Here is a 14,501-nt window from a genome sequence, read left to right on the forward strand (position 1 = left end):
CGCCCTCGTATCCAGAGATATTTATTGTCGAAGAGAATTTTGATTAATTTATTCGTTTAATTTTGCAGTTATTAAATAAAAATGACATAATTGAATCTTATAACTTAGTAGTTTTCGCCCGCCACTCCGTCTGCAGGGAATTAAAAAAACAAAAGTGGGTAGCTTATGTGTTCTTCAAGACTATCCTCTACATCTGTACCAAATTTCATGGAAATCCGTTCAGCGGTTTAGGTTAGAAACTCTAGCAAATATCCATTCAGCCATCCATCTAAACTTTCACATTTATAATACGAGTATTAGTATGATTGTATAGGAATACGGGACAATCACTTAACTTGTCAACTTATGTTGAAAATTTAATACATTATCAAATGTTGCTAACTACTATGTCTAAGAGCGGATACACATCTTTGACTAAACTATCGCACAACTGTGCGATTGTCGATTGTTTCGCAACCAATTCAACTGTTTAGTTGCACAACTAAAAATCGAGTTCGCGCACCTACATATAACCTGATAGGAATCAAAGCGAAACTATACAGTTGTGATGTTTCAAATAAAATAACACAAAATTGTCCGGCATTTCATCATAATTACAATAATTGTTTCTGTAACTTAAGTGTACTTAAGCATTACATCGTTTCACGTATTCGAAAGTAACTTGTTACGTTGAAATTGTAATTCAAACAAAACCCTATTTGGGGTGAAACCGACAAACGTTTGCCGCGTAATTTATTTTCCGTTGTGTTAACTTTCAGAAACATTCTGCACGGAATCAAAACAGATTCATAACAACTTTACAAATAAAGCCTTTATTTGAATTTTTCGTAACATAACCTTATTCACAAAATTATTTTTTATACGAGCTAAAATTAAATTTATTTGTACTTGTGCTTTCTACAATCGTAATTTAAGTGTACTTTATTTATAAAAAATATATGTATAACAGTCTCTAATAACATTAATGACACTTTTCATCGTTTTTTTTTTTTCAATTCAGCGCCGATAAATTTGCGGGCAAAAGCTTGTAAAAACATAAGTTTTCTACGAAGTAATCTAGTAAAGATATGTTAAAGAAAATAATTTCAAAATTTATTTTTAAACGTTCATCCAATAAAGTATTCGGCGGGAGATAGTATTACTTGGGGAATATTTTATGGTAATATTACCATAATTAGGAAGGTGCGGACCACACGGCGCGGAATATGGTAATAATTTGCTCCAAAAGGCGGTAAACGGTAACGGAAAGGAAAAACGGTGTTTGTTTTAATGAGTTTTAAAATAGTTCGTATTCGGGACGCCGAGCTTCTTTTGTTTATGTGACTAGCTGTCGCCCGCGACGTCTTACGCGCGAAATTTAAAAGGTAGCCTATGTTCTTTCTGACTATGTTCTACATTTAAATTTTATATTTATAATTTTAGTTAGATGCCTAATACGGAGTAGATTCAAATATGGCGGCTGATAGAAATGTATAGAAGAGCAGCATACTTCCGTAGGGACAAAGACAAGTTAATGTTGAGTACAATAGAAAAGAGCATTTGCCACAAATTGCCGCAAAAAAAAACAAAGAAAATTAAATAAATCGGCTTATTCTAAAAACATATTAGAAAAGAGTATAATGCCCTATTCACGTTAGACTAGTAATGTCCACTTCACTAATTTAGTAGCCAAATAACTCTTCTGTGAATGATTTGCGATTCTAGTCGACTTTTTAGTTATTCAAACACGTTTTGATGCTAAATTAATTGGTACTCGACTAAATTACTAGTCTAATACGAACTAAGTACTGTCCTTAATTAGTGAATTTAGTTTTAATTACGGTTTTTACTGGGAACTGGTTTTTAATATCTCGTCTGATTTTTTATTACAAGTTATACAACACTAGCGAACCGCCTTAGCTTCGGAAAGAATATGCGTTTCATATCTTTTCTGTTATATCCATACCCTTCCCATTGTTGATATAACCTATGTTACTAAGTAATATTGTAGCTTTTTAATAGTGAAAGAAGTTTTGAAATTGGTTCAGTAGTTTTATAGGCCTATTAGACACAGACACACACACAAAAAAAGTCGTCTTAGGGCGATATTTCAACGAAATATGTATATCCAAATAATGTAGTTGCGTTTTGTTGAATTGTTTTAATAAATTGAATAAGGTATTGCAATAAGAAAACTTAATCGTAACTTTAAAATGTTTTCGATACATAAAATGCTTTGGATGTAAATCTTAAATTTAAAGCTGAACGAAAAACAGTTTTCGAATTGCAAAAATTCCGGTACAAACGTAAATTTTATCTTTCTACTTACGAAATAACTAAAGCAAATGTAAACCTTATCTCGACCAGACAGAGTACAGTTTCGTCTGCTAATAAACAGACGCATTCGCAAGTAAATATTTCAAAAACTTGAATTTTTATTGAAACTTCCAATGTATTCGAGTTTGGGAATCGGTTTTCTGAATGATTTACTACAAAACTCCAAACTGTGTAATACTATGAGTAGATAGTCCGTGCCAACACAACATAGAAAATGTTTTTAGATTTTATGTAATACTTTTTTGAATTGTATAAAGTTTTTATGAAAAAGTGTGAAACTAACGGATGCAATACTGAAAGGAATCTTTAACATTTGACTTCATAAGTTTATTATAACAGATGTCAACATTTGAATGAAATTTGGAATACATAGACTTATTTAAGATGCTGTTATATAATAAAATGTCGTTTCAGTACTCGGCCGATAATCTTTAAGTTGATTCAATGACGTTGAACTTTTTATAATGTTTGGTAAAGCTACAACAGACAATAAACAAACAGACAAACACAAACATGTGGCATCGCTGAGATAAGGTCTTGATTATACAGTTACTGTGAGCAAGAAACTTTGTTAAGGGAACACAGCTGATTCAAGAATGATAACATAATATTTAATAATGTCAATTGTTATATGTTCTACGAGTATAAAATGATCAATTATTAAGAGATACACCTTTGAATAAACTATCGCACAACTGTTGTGCGACTGTCGATTGTTTCGCAGCGTTCTGCTGTTTAGTTGCACAACTAAAAATCGAGTAGTTTACGCACCTACATATAAGCTTATAGGAATCAAAGCGCGACTAAACAGTTGTTCGATAGTTTTATCAAAAGTATGCGCATACTCTTACCCATTAACAGAAGTCAAAAATAATAAAATGCTATTGTTTTTATGATAGCGATTATTTAGAACCCGCGAAATTGGCGCGAAAAGTGACAGCTGTTGCGTTGTGTGTTTGTATGAGGTATGTTATGTGATAATTAAAATTAAATCTTTTACATTTAAATACTCGTGTTGCTCGTGACTTCGCCCGCGAGAAATTAAAAAAATATAGCCTATGTTACTCACAGATAAATTTCTTTTCTAACGGTGAAAGAATTTTTAAAATCGCTCCAGCAATTTTGGAGTTATTTCAATAAATACAAATCTACAAATCTTTCCTCTTCTTAAAATTGACTAGTATAGAAATAGATAGTAGATAAGGGCGGATATACACAGGAATACGAGGTAGTAGCTATTGTTATTTTCTAGCCACTAGAATTAAAATAAACAACAGAAATAGCACAGTTTTAATGAATCACAGTGCTGTGTTACTTGCAGCGCTCTTACGAAGACTTTCGCGGCTTTCGCGAGGTTACAGTGGACGTAAACTTCCACTTAGTTAAGCACTTGGCACGACTTAGCCTCGCAGCCTTTGTGCCTTATGAAATATTGTACCTCTTTGTCCGGCTATACTATGTTATATTAAAACTACAATGCCTTACTAACAGTAAAGGATTATTTTTTAGAAAATTCAACGCTTAAGTTATGATAACTTGAGTCTTTGTATTGTTGTTAATTCCCAATATAACAACTTTATCGAAACATTTGTTTCGAAAGTAAAAAATAATTAAAAAGCTTATTACATGTAATTAATTACCAAAAACTACATATTTAGGGAATTTATAACTTATCTACTGTGCGGAACACGACTGGTTTGGGTCCCGCGGCACAACCTACCCTTTAACTACGCACTGGAGTGCATAATATTTTATACATGCTGATGGATGATATACTAGGATTTACATACTGGATGCTCGTCTCACTGCTTGCAGGTTTCTGTCGGTGTCAGAGTCAAGTGTATAAGCGCCAGCGATACTGTTATCGTTCCAAAGGCGACCTCGTTTATTTACTAATAACGAAGCGACTGTTTTGTCTTTCGATATGTCGGACAAGCGATCACCTCCAATCCTTTTAATTCGAACACCTACCACTACTCGTATAAACTCTATGTGCGTTTCAAGTCTTTAGGGATAGAAGTTTCCACTATACATTATCTATTAGACAATTAATAACTTTTTAGATAAAAAAAGACGTAGCAAAGAGGAGTTTTCTTTTTATAAAAACTAAAAAGGTAACAATCATACTAGTCATACTAATATAAGAGCGAAAGTTTAGTTTAGTTGGATGTTTGTTAGAGTTTGTAGCCTAAACGGCTTAACAGATCTGGATATAATTTGACATAGATGTAGTACATAATCTGGAAGAACACATAGGCTACTTTCTTTTGTTTTTTCTTTTAATTCCATGCGAACGGGATCGCGCGCAAAATCTTAAATAATTCTAGAAACTTCTATGATATAATACCTATTACAAATTCACCCGTTACTTGTTATCTTTACTATTATCGATTCTCTGTGTTTATACAAATCGTTGTTTACTTTGATACACAAACTGACACCAGATGTCGATACTGTAATCTGCTAAATTGGCGCCAATAATGACAGTTGCGGTGAATGACATTTAGCGTGCGTTTACAAACACTGCTTTAACAAATATTGATTTTGTTGAAATTATAAAATTATTTTACACGCTTAGTTAGTTATATTGTGTCACTTTGTATTTATTTTACATTTTTAGTACAAATTTTATAAAAAAAAGAACAGTTTTTTTATATAAGTGATTGTAAAATATTACAGACTTTTAATTATTATTCTTTATTGAAAAATGTTTTATTAATATTTGATTTTGGTTCGCTCATTAAAAATATTAATATCTCGATACTTAACTCCTCTTAATTACATTTTTTAATCGACGTTAATTTTGATTGAACTAGTATTAACTAGAAATGTTAATTAAAATATTTCTTGTCAGAGAGAAAACACAAAAATGTAAAACAGAATTTAACTAAATTCGACGAACTCGTTTCGCTTTATAATGAAAAAAACTCGATTCGAATTTTAAAATCTAAAAAACACGCTCTTACATATGCAAATATTTAATTCAAACACAGACTTTACTTTGTGACTTAAATAAATAGTAACTAATTTAGATTTAACCTCATAATTTAAAAGTAAATTTAAATCAAAATGAAGAAGAGATATTTTATTCAGAAGTCCCTTAAATTAGACAAAGAGTTTACTAAGGGGACATTCTAAGTGTCTATTTATTGATTTACTCGAAAACTTTTAAATAGTTATTCCAGTCAGAAAAAGGGTGCTTGTAAAAGTTTACTAGTACTATAAACTGGAAACAAACGAGTTAATGAGCGGTTAAATGGTTTTAAAATATATTATACTAGCTTTCGCCTGCGACTCATTCCGCGTGGAATAAAAAAAAATCGAATAGCCCATGTGTTCTTCCATACTATCCTCTACATCTATACCAAATTTCATCGAAATCCGTTAAGCTGTTTAGGCTACAAACTCTAACAAACATCCATCTAAACTTTCGCATTTATAATATTAGTATGATTGCTTTACTATTTGAGGCTAATAAAAATACTTTGAATTGCAATTTTGTAACCTATAGTATCATATTATATTATACTAATTTACTAATATTATAAATGTGAAAGTTTAGACGGATGGATGGATGGATGGATATTTATTAGAGTTTGTAGTCTAAACAGCTGAACGGATTCCGATGAAATATGGCATAGATGTAGAGGATAATCTCGAAGAATACATAGACTACTTGGATTTGTTTTTTTTCAATTCCACGCGGACGGAGTCGCGGGCGAAAGCTAGTATTATAAACGCATAAACGAAATCTTCACATTAAACTCTTAAAGCAAACGTTACTAATTCAAATCAACAAACTAAACCGCACACGACCTAAAATTCGGTTTAATATTAGCAACATTAATTTCCCAACATTCGTCAACGCGTCTTCAACTAACAATCAAACCGAGCCGTTGACAAACAGCGCCCCTCATAAACGCGCCAAAACTGACAGATGTCAGCGCCGTCAGTTTTCCCGCCAATTTCGCGCTTTGTCGACAGACGCTGTCAAAGCACGCTTGCGGATTTTCCTAATTTAGAAGACACCTTAAGGCGGAAATACACATATCAATAAAATGGACTAGTAGCTGGAATGCCAGCTACTGGCTCGTTTACACATGCAAGTAAAGTCATCGAAATCTTACGAAAATAGATGTCAAGCTTCATACAAACTTGCACGTAGCTGTTACTAAAACGTATCTATCTACTGGCATGTAAGATAGCGTATACACTTGCCAGTATGATGCACGCAAATGTGCCTGTTACTGGAATGTGTATTCCCCGCCTTGTTTTGAATTATTAATCTACTTTTGGGAAGACGGATCTTTAAATATTTACTTACTGTCAAGACATGAGATTATTTTAGTTTCTTTCAATAGAAGGATATTGTCGTAAGTGACAGCAATTAACAATATTAATTCGTTCTTTTTTTGAATTCTACATCTGTTATTAGTACGCATCTTCACCACTGCTACCAACTGCGACCATCAGCACCAAAATGGCGGCAATCAAACACGCACAAAGTACTACAGCTTATAGCCTATCATCATCATCCACTTGCCCTTATCCCTTATGGAGGGTCGGCACAGTATGTGCTGCTCTTCCATACATCTCTGTCAGCCGTCATATCTGAATACACTCTTTACTTACGCATATCTTCTTTCACACAATCCATCCATACTTTCTTCGGTCTTCCTCTTCCTTTGTAGCCATCCACACTCAATCTCAACACTTTCTGGTGTATGTCCCCATCATTTCGTCGCATAATATGTCCATACCACACTAACCTTTTGCTTCTCAATTTCTCTACCACTGGCGCTACTTTCAAACTTCCTCTAATGTACACATTCTTAACTTATAGCCTATCCATGTAAAGAATAGTGATAGCATATTAGCGTCTGTGTTCGATAAAAGAGATCAGAGAAGATGGCCAATTGTGTCAATTAATGAACCTACAAATAAAAATTCGATTATAGTTCTTATAAGCGTTTGTTATTACAATAACGTTTTATAACCTATGAATAAGAAAACAGCGCTTTTATTAATTTATCAATAAGTAAAAAGAGAAAAACTTGGAATAATAAATGTTGGCCTATTTCACTTTGTCCCTTGTTACATTCTTAATAAGAGAAAACTTGTCTAAACTTGACACATGTTCTCTCGTTATGACACTTTAGTGTTCACCCGTGACATCTGACAAGTTGACAAAATGGCCGCAGTTTTTTTTTTCTTACAAAGAAAGTCAACATCTTTTCACACTGACATTTATTAAGACTTGATATTACTTTTATTTTATACGGAATTTTAGTTGTAAATTAAATATTAACTATTTAATTTGTTTGAAGTATATTAACTACTAATATTATAAAAAAAAATATAAAGGCGAAAGTTTAGATGGATGGATGTTAACACTTATCTCTAAAACAGGTAATCAGAATTTGCTGAAATTCGTCATAGATGTCATACTAATATTATAAATGCGAAAGTTTAGATGGATGTTTGTTAGAGTTTGTAGCCTAAACGGCTGAATAGATTTCGATAAAATTTGGTATAGATGTAAAGGAATCTGGAAGAACACATAGACTATTCTTTTTTGTTTTTTTTTTAATTACGCCCGGACGGAATCGCGGGCGAAAGCTAGTAGAACATAATCAGAAAGAACATACACTACAAATTATAATTTTTAATTCAGCGCAGGCGAAGTCACTGGTGACAGATTTTTTTTATATTTTGAAACTTTAAACGGTAAATGTAAATAAAAATTAAAACAGTCTAAAACAAACACATGATAGCAATATAAATCTAGTTAAAATATTGAAGAATAATTTTAAAAAAAACTCTGAGGTTCCACAATTATTTTCCACATGTGAACAATAATAAAAACTCACTGCGGCGTAAATCACAAGTTATTGCCTCAGACTAGATCCAGTCTTGATCGCGTCAGCAATGTGATATCCATGCTTTTTTATTTCACTTGAATTACAGAATTAAGTTGAATGTTTTTAAGACCGCGTACACCTTTGACTAAACTATCGCACAACTGTTCAGTCTCGCTTTGAATCCTATCAGCTTAGGAGGTGCGCTGTTCGATTTTAGTCAAGCAACTAAACAATTGAAGACTCCGAAACAATCGACAATCGCACATTTGTGCAATAGTTTAGTACATTATATAAATACACTGACGAAAACAAGTGTATAAGAAGAGATTTCTTTTAAAAAATGCGTAAAAATATTTTTTACTATCTTACTTCTTAGTTTCATAAATGGAAAAGTTTGTATGGATGTTTTTACCTCCAAAACAGCTGTATGTATTTGGATGTGGTATAGATGTAGAATATAGTTCTGCGAGATTTTGTTACAAATAAGGTATTAAGTATTTTTTTAATTCTACGCGGACGGAGTCGCAGGCGACAGCTAGTAATAAATATGTGGATTTCTTTTGACAGTATTATCACACACGATTTCATACTGTATGTATATTGTGATAATGGTGTTTTTAGCTTGTATAAGATTTGTTAGAAACTGACTTTTTATAGAAGTTAAATTTAAAATTGAACCAGTGTAAGATGTCTGGCTACCAGCCAATTTCACCTGCACCTTATTGTTTGACTAACGAGACTTTGGCCTTACTTGAGTTTTCTTTTTGTGGTAAAAGATGGCGCAGTTCGCCATGTAACTTTTTTTTCATTCCATGTTTAAATAAAATAGTATCTTTGATTGTAACTTATTACTTGTACAATTTGGAATGCCCAGTTTAAAGAATAAAATGAGATTGTAAATAAAAAAACGAACTGATTTAAAAAAAAAAAACATGTTTTCTTTACCCCTCAATTATCCAATTTTTAATATTACTAATACTATAAATGCGAAAGTTCAGATGGATGGATGTTTGTTAGAGTTTGTAGCCTAAATGGCTGAACGGATCTGGATGAAATGTAGCGTAGATTTAGAACATAGTCTGGAAGAACACTTATTTTATTTTTCTTTTAATTCACTCGGACGGAGTCACGGGTAAAAGCTATTAGACTATAAATAATAGAGAAAGGTCAAATAAGTAGTCATCTATCAGTTTACGACCAAAAATTTTAAAAATTTTATTTTCTATAAAAGGCAAAATATGTTTCGCAAGTGTATGAAAAGAGGAAATATTAAATTCCAAGTATTAAGTACGTTAAATCAGCTAATTTTGTTAAGTATGAGATACCAATAAGCGTGATTGGTGATTGTTTCAAGGTACACTCGGTAACAACGGTGTTGTGGAATAATATACATGGTCGGATCACTTTAAATACTATATTATATCATTGGAAATTGTGTAATTACACTGAAGTGTAAATTTTTTATCAGTTCCATTTAACTCTATACATTTGTAGTTTATTTTTATAACATAAGGTGGCAAATGAGAAAGCGCCCACCTAAATCCGAAGCAACCGCTGCCCATAGACATCCGCATTTGCAGATGCGTTGCCTACCCTTATACGACGAAGGAGGAGACGCACATAAAGAGGATATATCCCCTTCTTATGCATCTCCTCCACCGTCAAATCAAATTCCCCTTCCCATCCTCTCCTTATAAAAAAGGGTGGTAAAGAGAAAGGGACTTAAATTAGACCTCCGGCACCACACTCATCAGACGAAACACGGAATTGCTTCCACTTCACGCCTGTCTTCTGTGTGGTCGTGGTATTACACCGGGTGTGACCTGCAGTGCTAAGATGTTAAAGCGGACACTACCACTGTTGGTTCAATCAACATTTTGATGGTCGCTACATAAAATAACAAATGGCAAAAGCTTAAATAAAATTGTTGAAACATCATCTTTAATTGCCCAATTATTTGTAAAACACTGTCGTACGCGACAGTACTTCGAATGAGGCAAATAATGACAGGAGTTTTAAAGTTCGTTAGTACAGTCGTGTTTATATAAAAATATCGAATGCTTCAATAATTGGACGTCGGAACGAGGGCTTTTATTGTATATTCTTTTATCTCATTATCATGTTTTTCATTTCTGTCTACCTTCTTACCAATTAGCGTCCTCATTAATCTGCATTTAATTTTTGAAATTAATTTCATATTTTCAATACATTTCATATTGTTAAAGGAAATTTAATCTTTATCCTGATTCAAATAAGGTTCAAAATTAAATAACATGACATAGTGAATATAATCATACTAATATTATAAATGGATGGATGGATGTTTTTTAGATATGTCCAAAACTAATCTAATGAAATTTACAAACACAGATTGTTAAAGTCCAAAAGAAAATGTAGGCTACTGTCATTTTGAATTTAGCGCAAATGAAGTCACGGGCAACAGCAAGTTCATGACAAAAAGACCAAAACAGCTGTAAAAATCACATGGTTAAATTGAAAATTTTAAATGCAGCAACTAAAAGCAGTAGATAATTTGTATTTGACAACCCTAGATCCAAACTTATTTTTTAGGGTTGTTCCTCTGTTTACAATCTCTTCATTTTTGTTTGCAGTAAAACCACAGTCGGTAGAAGTTCGGACTGGCGACGGGCAGGTACTGGCAGATGGCGCTGTCCTCGGGCCACTGCTGGAACGCACCAGGGTCAACGTATCCTGTCTGGTGCGGGAAGGGAAACCACAGCCAAAGGTCGCTTGGTACTTCAACGGGAAAGAAATGCTAGATGGTGAGTCAAACTTAATAATTTACTGTCTTCTAATCTCTGATCGTAACAAAAGTTATGGGTCTTATTAAAATCCGTATCGAGCATTGATGCGATTTTGCGAGATGCGTGTGCGATAAATTTTATTGATTTCCAACATCAAATCTACACTAATCATCAAATCATTGGACTCTGAGTATCGCTGTTAACGTATATTAACAATTCCTAAGTTAAGTTTAATCTCCATAAATATGCTTAACATTACTGAAACGTATTTAATATGGGCTGTAAAGATATAATAGCCTCCGGAGGCGCCTTCAGTTAGATTCATGGCGCATTATTCCACGTTCAATTAAGAACGCGTTGAATTATCCCGTAAATCGTGGTTACCATACGATGCCTTGTTTATGAGAATTAAAATTTCCTTTAAAAGCCTGTATAAGTATCTTTTACGACGAAAAGATAATTTTAAAATAGAAGCCAAGTAAAATGTCTCACGAATTAATCAGTCTTGGCATTATTAAGATGTCTATGAAGATTGGACAAAAGACTTAATAATTCTTCTTTGTAAATTCAGAATTAGATCGTTAAAACGATAGTTAAAACTATTGTGAAAGGTTTTAGTCAAGGGAAATATCCGAACACACACAAACAGCAAAATATTATAAGTATTATTATAAAGATAAAAGATTTTATTTTTGTACTATCTAATTTCAGCGACTCCGTCAGCATGTAATTAAAAAAAAAACAAAAGTAAGCAGCCTATGTTCTTACAGACTATCCTCTGTGAAAAATTTCATCGAGATCCTTTCAGCTAAACTTCAAACTCTAACAAAAATCCATCTAAACTGTGTAGCATTTATAATGTTAGTAAGATGTAACATATACACTCAAAAATTACTTGACTGATTTCAAAAATTCTTTCACCATTAAAAAGCTATGTTATTATTAAGTGACATAGGCTATTTTTTAACTATTTTTAATTCCACGCGGACGAAGTCACGAGCAACGAGTATACTATAAAAGTTGTTCGTAAAACAAACATAGTAATTGTAACAAACTACCACATCCAATAAAGGTCTAATATTTTTTAATTAATTGTCATATTTTAATATAACACGACCGAAGCTTATCATATCCGCACAGCACTAATAATTTTCCAATGGATTGCACTAAAATTTCAATTAATGACCAACGGTAGCGTTATTGATTGCTCGCTCAGATTGCACCGAATGTATTTATTGTGTCGATTACGCGGTAATGTATACGTTGTGTAACTAAACAATCGCTAAATTAATGTAATACGAGGCAACGATGAAACTTTATACACTATTGCAAAGACTTTTAAATGATATATAGAGGAGGCATAGTGAACATTTTCTACTTTTTCTTTGTCTGAATGGTACGCTATCAGTAATAAAATTTAGTACTAGTGGATATGTGAAAAGTGTTTCAAGTGAAGTGTCAACTATGCCTCCTCTATATAATTGAATGTCTATGTTATTCACAGATAAGTTACCTTTCTAAGGTGAAAGAATTTTTAAAATTGACCAGTAGTTTTTGAGTCAAATCAATGCATATAAAAATACAAATCTTTCCTCTTTATAGTATTAGTATTGATGTCTTTGATTGTAAATTAACCTTTATGTATGTACTAAAATATGTAAGTAATGGCTTATGCCGACGCTCCTGAGGGAGCCCTCGAGCTTAGTTGCTCATAAACGAGGTTTAGGCTAAGCGCCTTGCGCTCGACCATCTCAAGCTTGGTGAATCTGTAAATGCCTCTTCAAGGCAAACAGTGGCCATTCAATCACAAAAATTATGTACCCTAGATCAATTACTACTTGGACGATCTAACGATTTTATTATCCCGGTTATCTGTTTGTAAATTGTCTTAATTTTAGTTGATATTAAATTTAATTAGAGCGAATGAATCGGTACCATCTCCTAGTTTATTAACCGCAAATCCACTGCGCTAATTCCAACCGTACATGAATACATTCGTATACGATTTGTAATTTATCGTTGGGCAGCATAAATGGAATATCGGATGGTACTGGTAATTCTAAACTATCGTTTAAACGTATATTTGAGAGCTCGCTTGTTTAATTTGGATTATCGAGATTTTGCTCAGATTCGAATCGTACTAATTGATTGCGTTTACATATTAATTAATCTATAGTCAGTGTTGTTTATGTTACGTTAATCAATTTTCAAACAGTGGATTTCCTATTGAAACAGTACAGTCACCTACATAAATGTATACAAATTTACGAAGATTCGGAAACTTGTATGAAAAATCTATTTCAAAAATGCATAGACTTATTCGAAGCTATGCGTCAGACCTTGAATGTATGTTTTTAAATAATATTTAAAGAAATGTTTTCTAAATAAAATGTTGATAATATTGAATGCAGTCATATGCCAACTGTCATAAAGTATTTCTCTAATCTATGACTTTGTTCTGTCTTGACCTTGCCAATACTGTACCGTGTCTGTTCTCTGTTCTTATTAAATGATTTAATTCAAGTCAAATATTTTTTACGCCCTCACCAAACAAAATTGTATAGAAGTTTTGTAAATGTACATATATTTACGCAGCTAAATGTACTATCTGTAACTATCAGTCGTCAAATCTGAATTCACTTTAAGAGGAGAAGACTCTCTTTTTAACATACTTGATTTTTAGTTGTGCAACTAAACAGTTGAATTGGCTGCGAAACAATCGACAATCGCACAACAGACATATCTAAATATATTTTTCATATTTCTATTTCACAGATATTTGTCAATACTTAAGTCCATGCTCAATGTTGATAACACTATTAGTCAATTAAAATAAAACCTTATGACACTAAACATAAGAGAGCAAATCAAATGATGTCACTAGTCCAAATCGGCAAACAAAACCCAAACTTCACGTAGTCATAAAATCTGAACAATAAAGAAAATCCTATGCAAGTTTCATAAGAAAATCTCAGTTTCAACGAAAGGCTCAAGTTAAGTTTAAACCTCGCTTTAGTATTCAAAGGGGGTAGAGGCACGGTTCACACTAAAATGTTTATATTTGGGTCAGGAGTTCGAAACGCGTTTTATTGTTTTAACGCCCCATCGGCATACAAAAACATTGCAACGGTTGTACAATTTTATTTATAAATTTCGATTTGAAAACGATCAGATTTTGTTTTACGTTTTTCTAACTTAAAATATACCCATAAATAATTTGTTGTATTACTAAAAATACAACAAAAGGGGAACAGTGTATTACTAAACTGAAATATTATTTCACTTCAATGCTAATTTAAATAGATTTTAAAAACCATAAGATGACTTGGCGTCCTATGACAAAAAGAATACCTTAGTCCTCATTCACACGAGCGTTTTTTTAACGCTTGACGTTGGAGTTTTTTAAGTTATGTCTGACAAAACCACTTTAAAATCACACTTGTTTCGTTCGCTCAAAAGGAAACATTGTGCGATATAAAGTTCGCGTTTTAATAACGTTGCCGTATTATCAAATTCATGGAAATGAAATTATATTCCAACGTTTTTTTAACGCGTGTTT

At 32.6% G+C, this 14,501-nt stretch overlaps 1 protein-coding gene across 7 annotated transcripts in view; it reads left to right on the forward strand.

Annotated features, from left to right (window-relative positions):
• The window catches only part of LOC106108902 (hemicentin-1), a 329,995-nt gene that overhangs the window by 239,569 nt on the left and 75,925 nt on the right, over positions 1-14,501 (forward strand). For all 7 annotated transcript variants that reach the window (XM_013290240.1, XM_013290235.1, XM_013290234.1 and 4 more), the window contains exon 5: positions 10,790-10,960. In XM_013290240.1, coding sequence (XP_013145694.1) covers positions 10,790-10,960 — 171 coding nt within the window. The remainder of the gene's footprint in view (positions 1-10,789; positions 10,961-14,501) is intronic.

Source organism: Papilio polytes, unplaced genomic scaffold (assembly GCF_000836215.1).
Source record: "Papilio polytes unplaced genomic scaffold, Ppol_1.0 DF821400.1, whole genome shotgun sequence".
In the NCBI taxonomy this organism is placed as follows: domain Eukaryota; kingdom Metazoa; phylum Arthropoda; class Insecta; order Lepidoptera; family Papilionidae; genus Papilio; species Papilio polytes.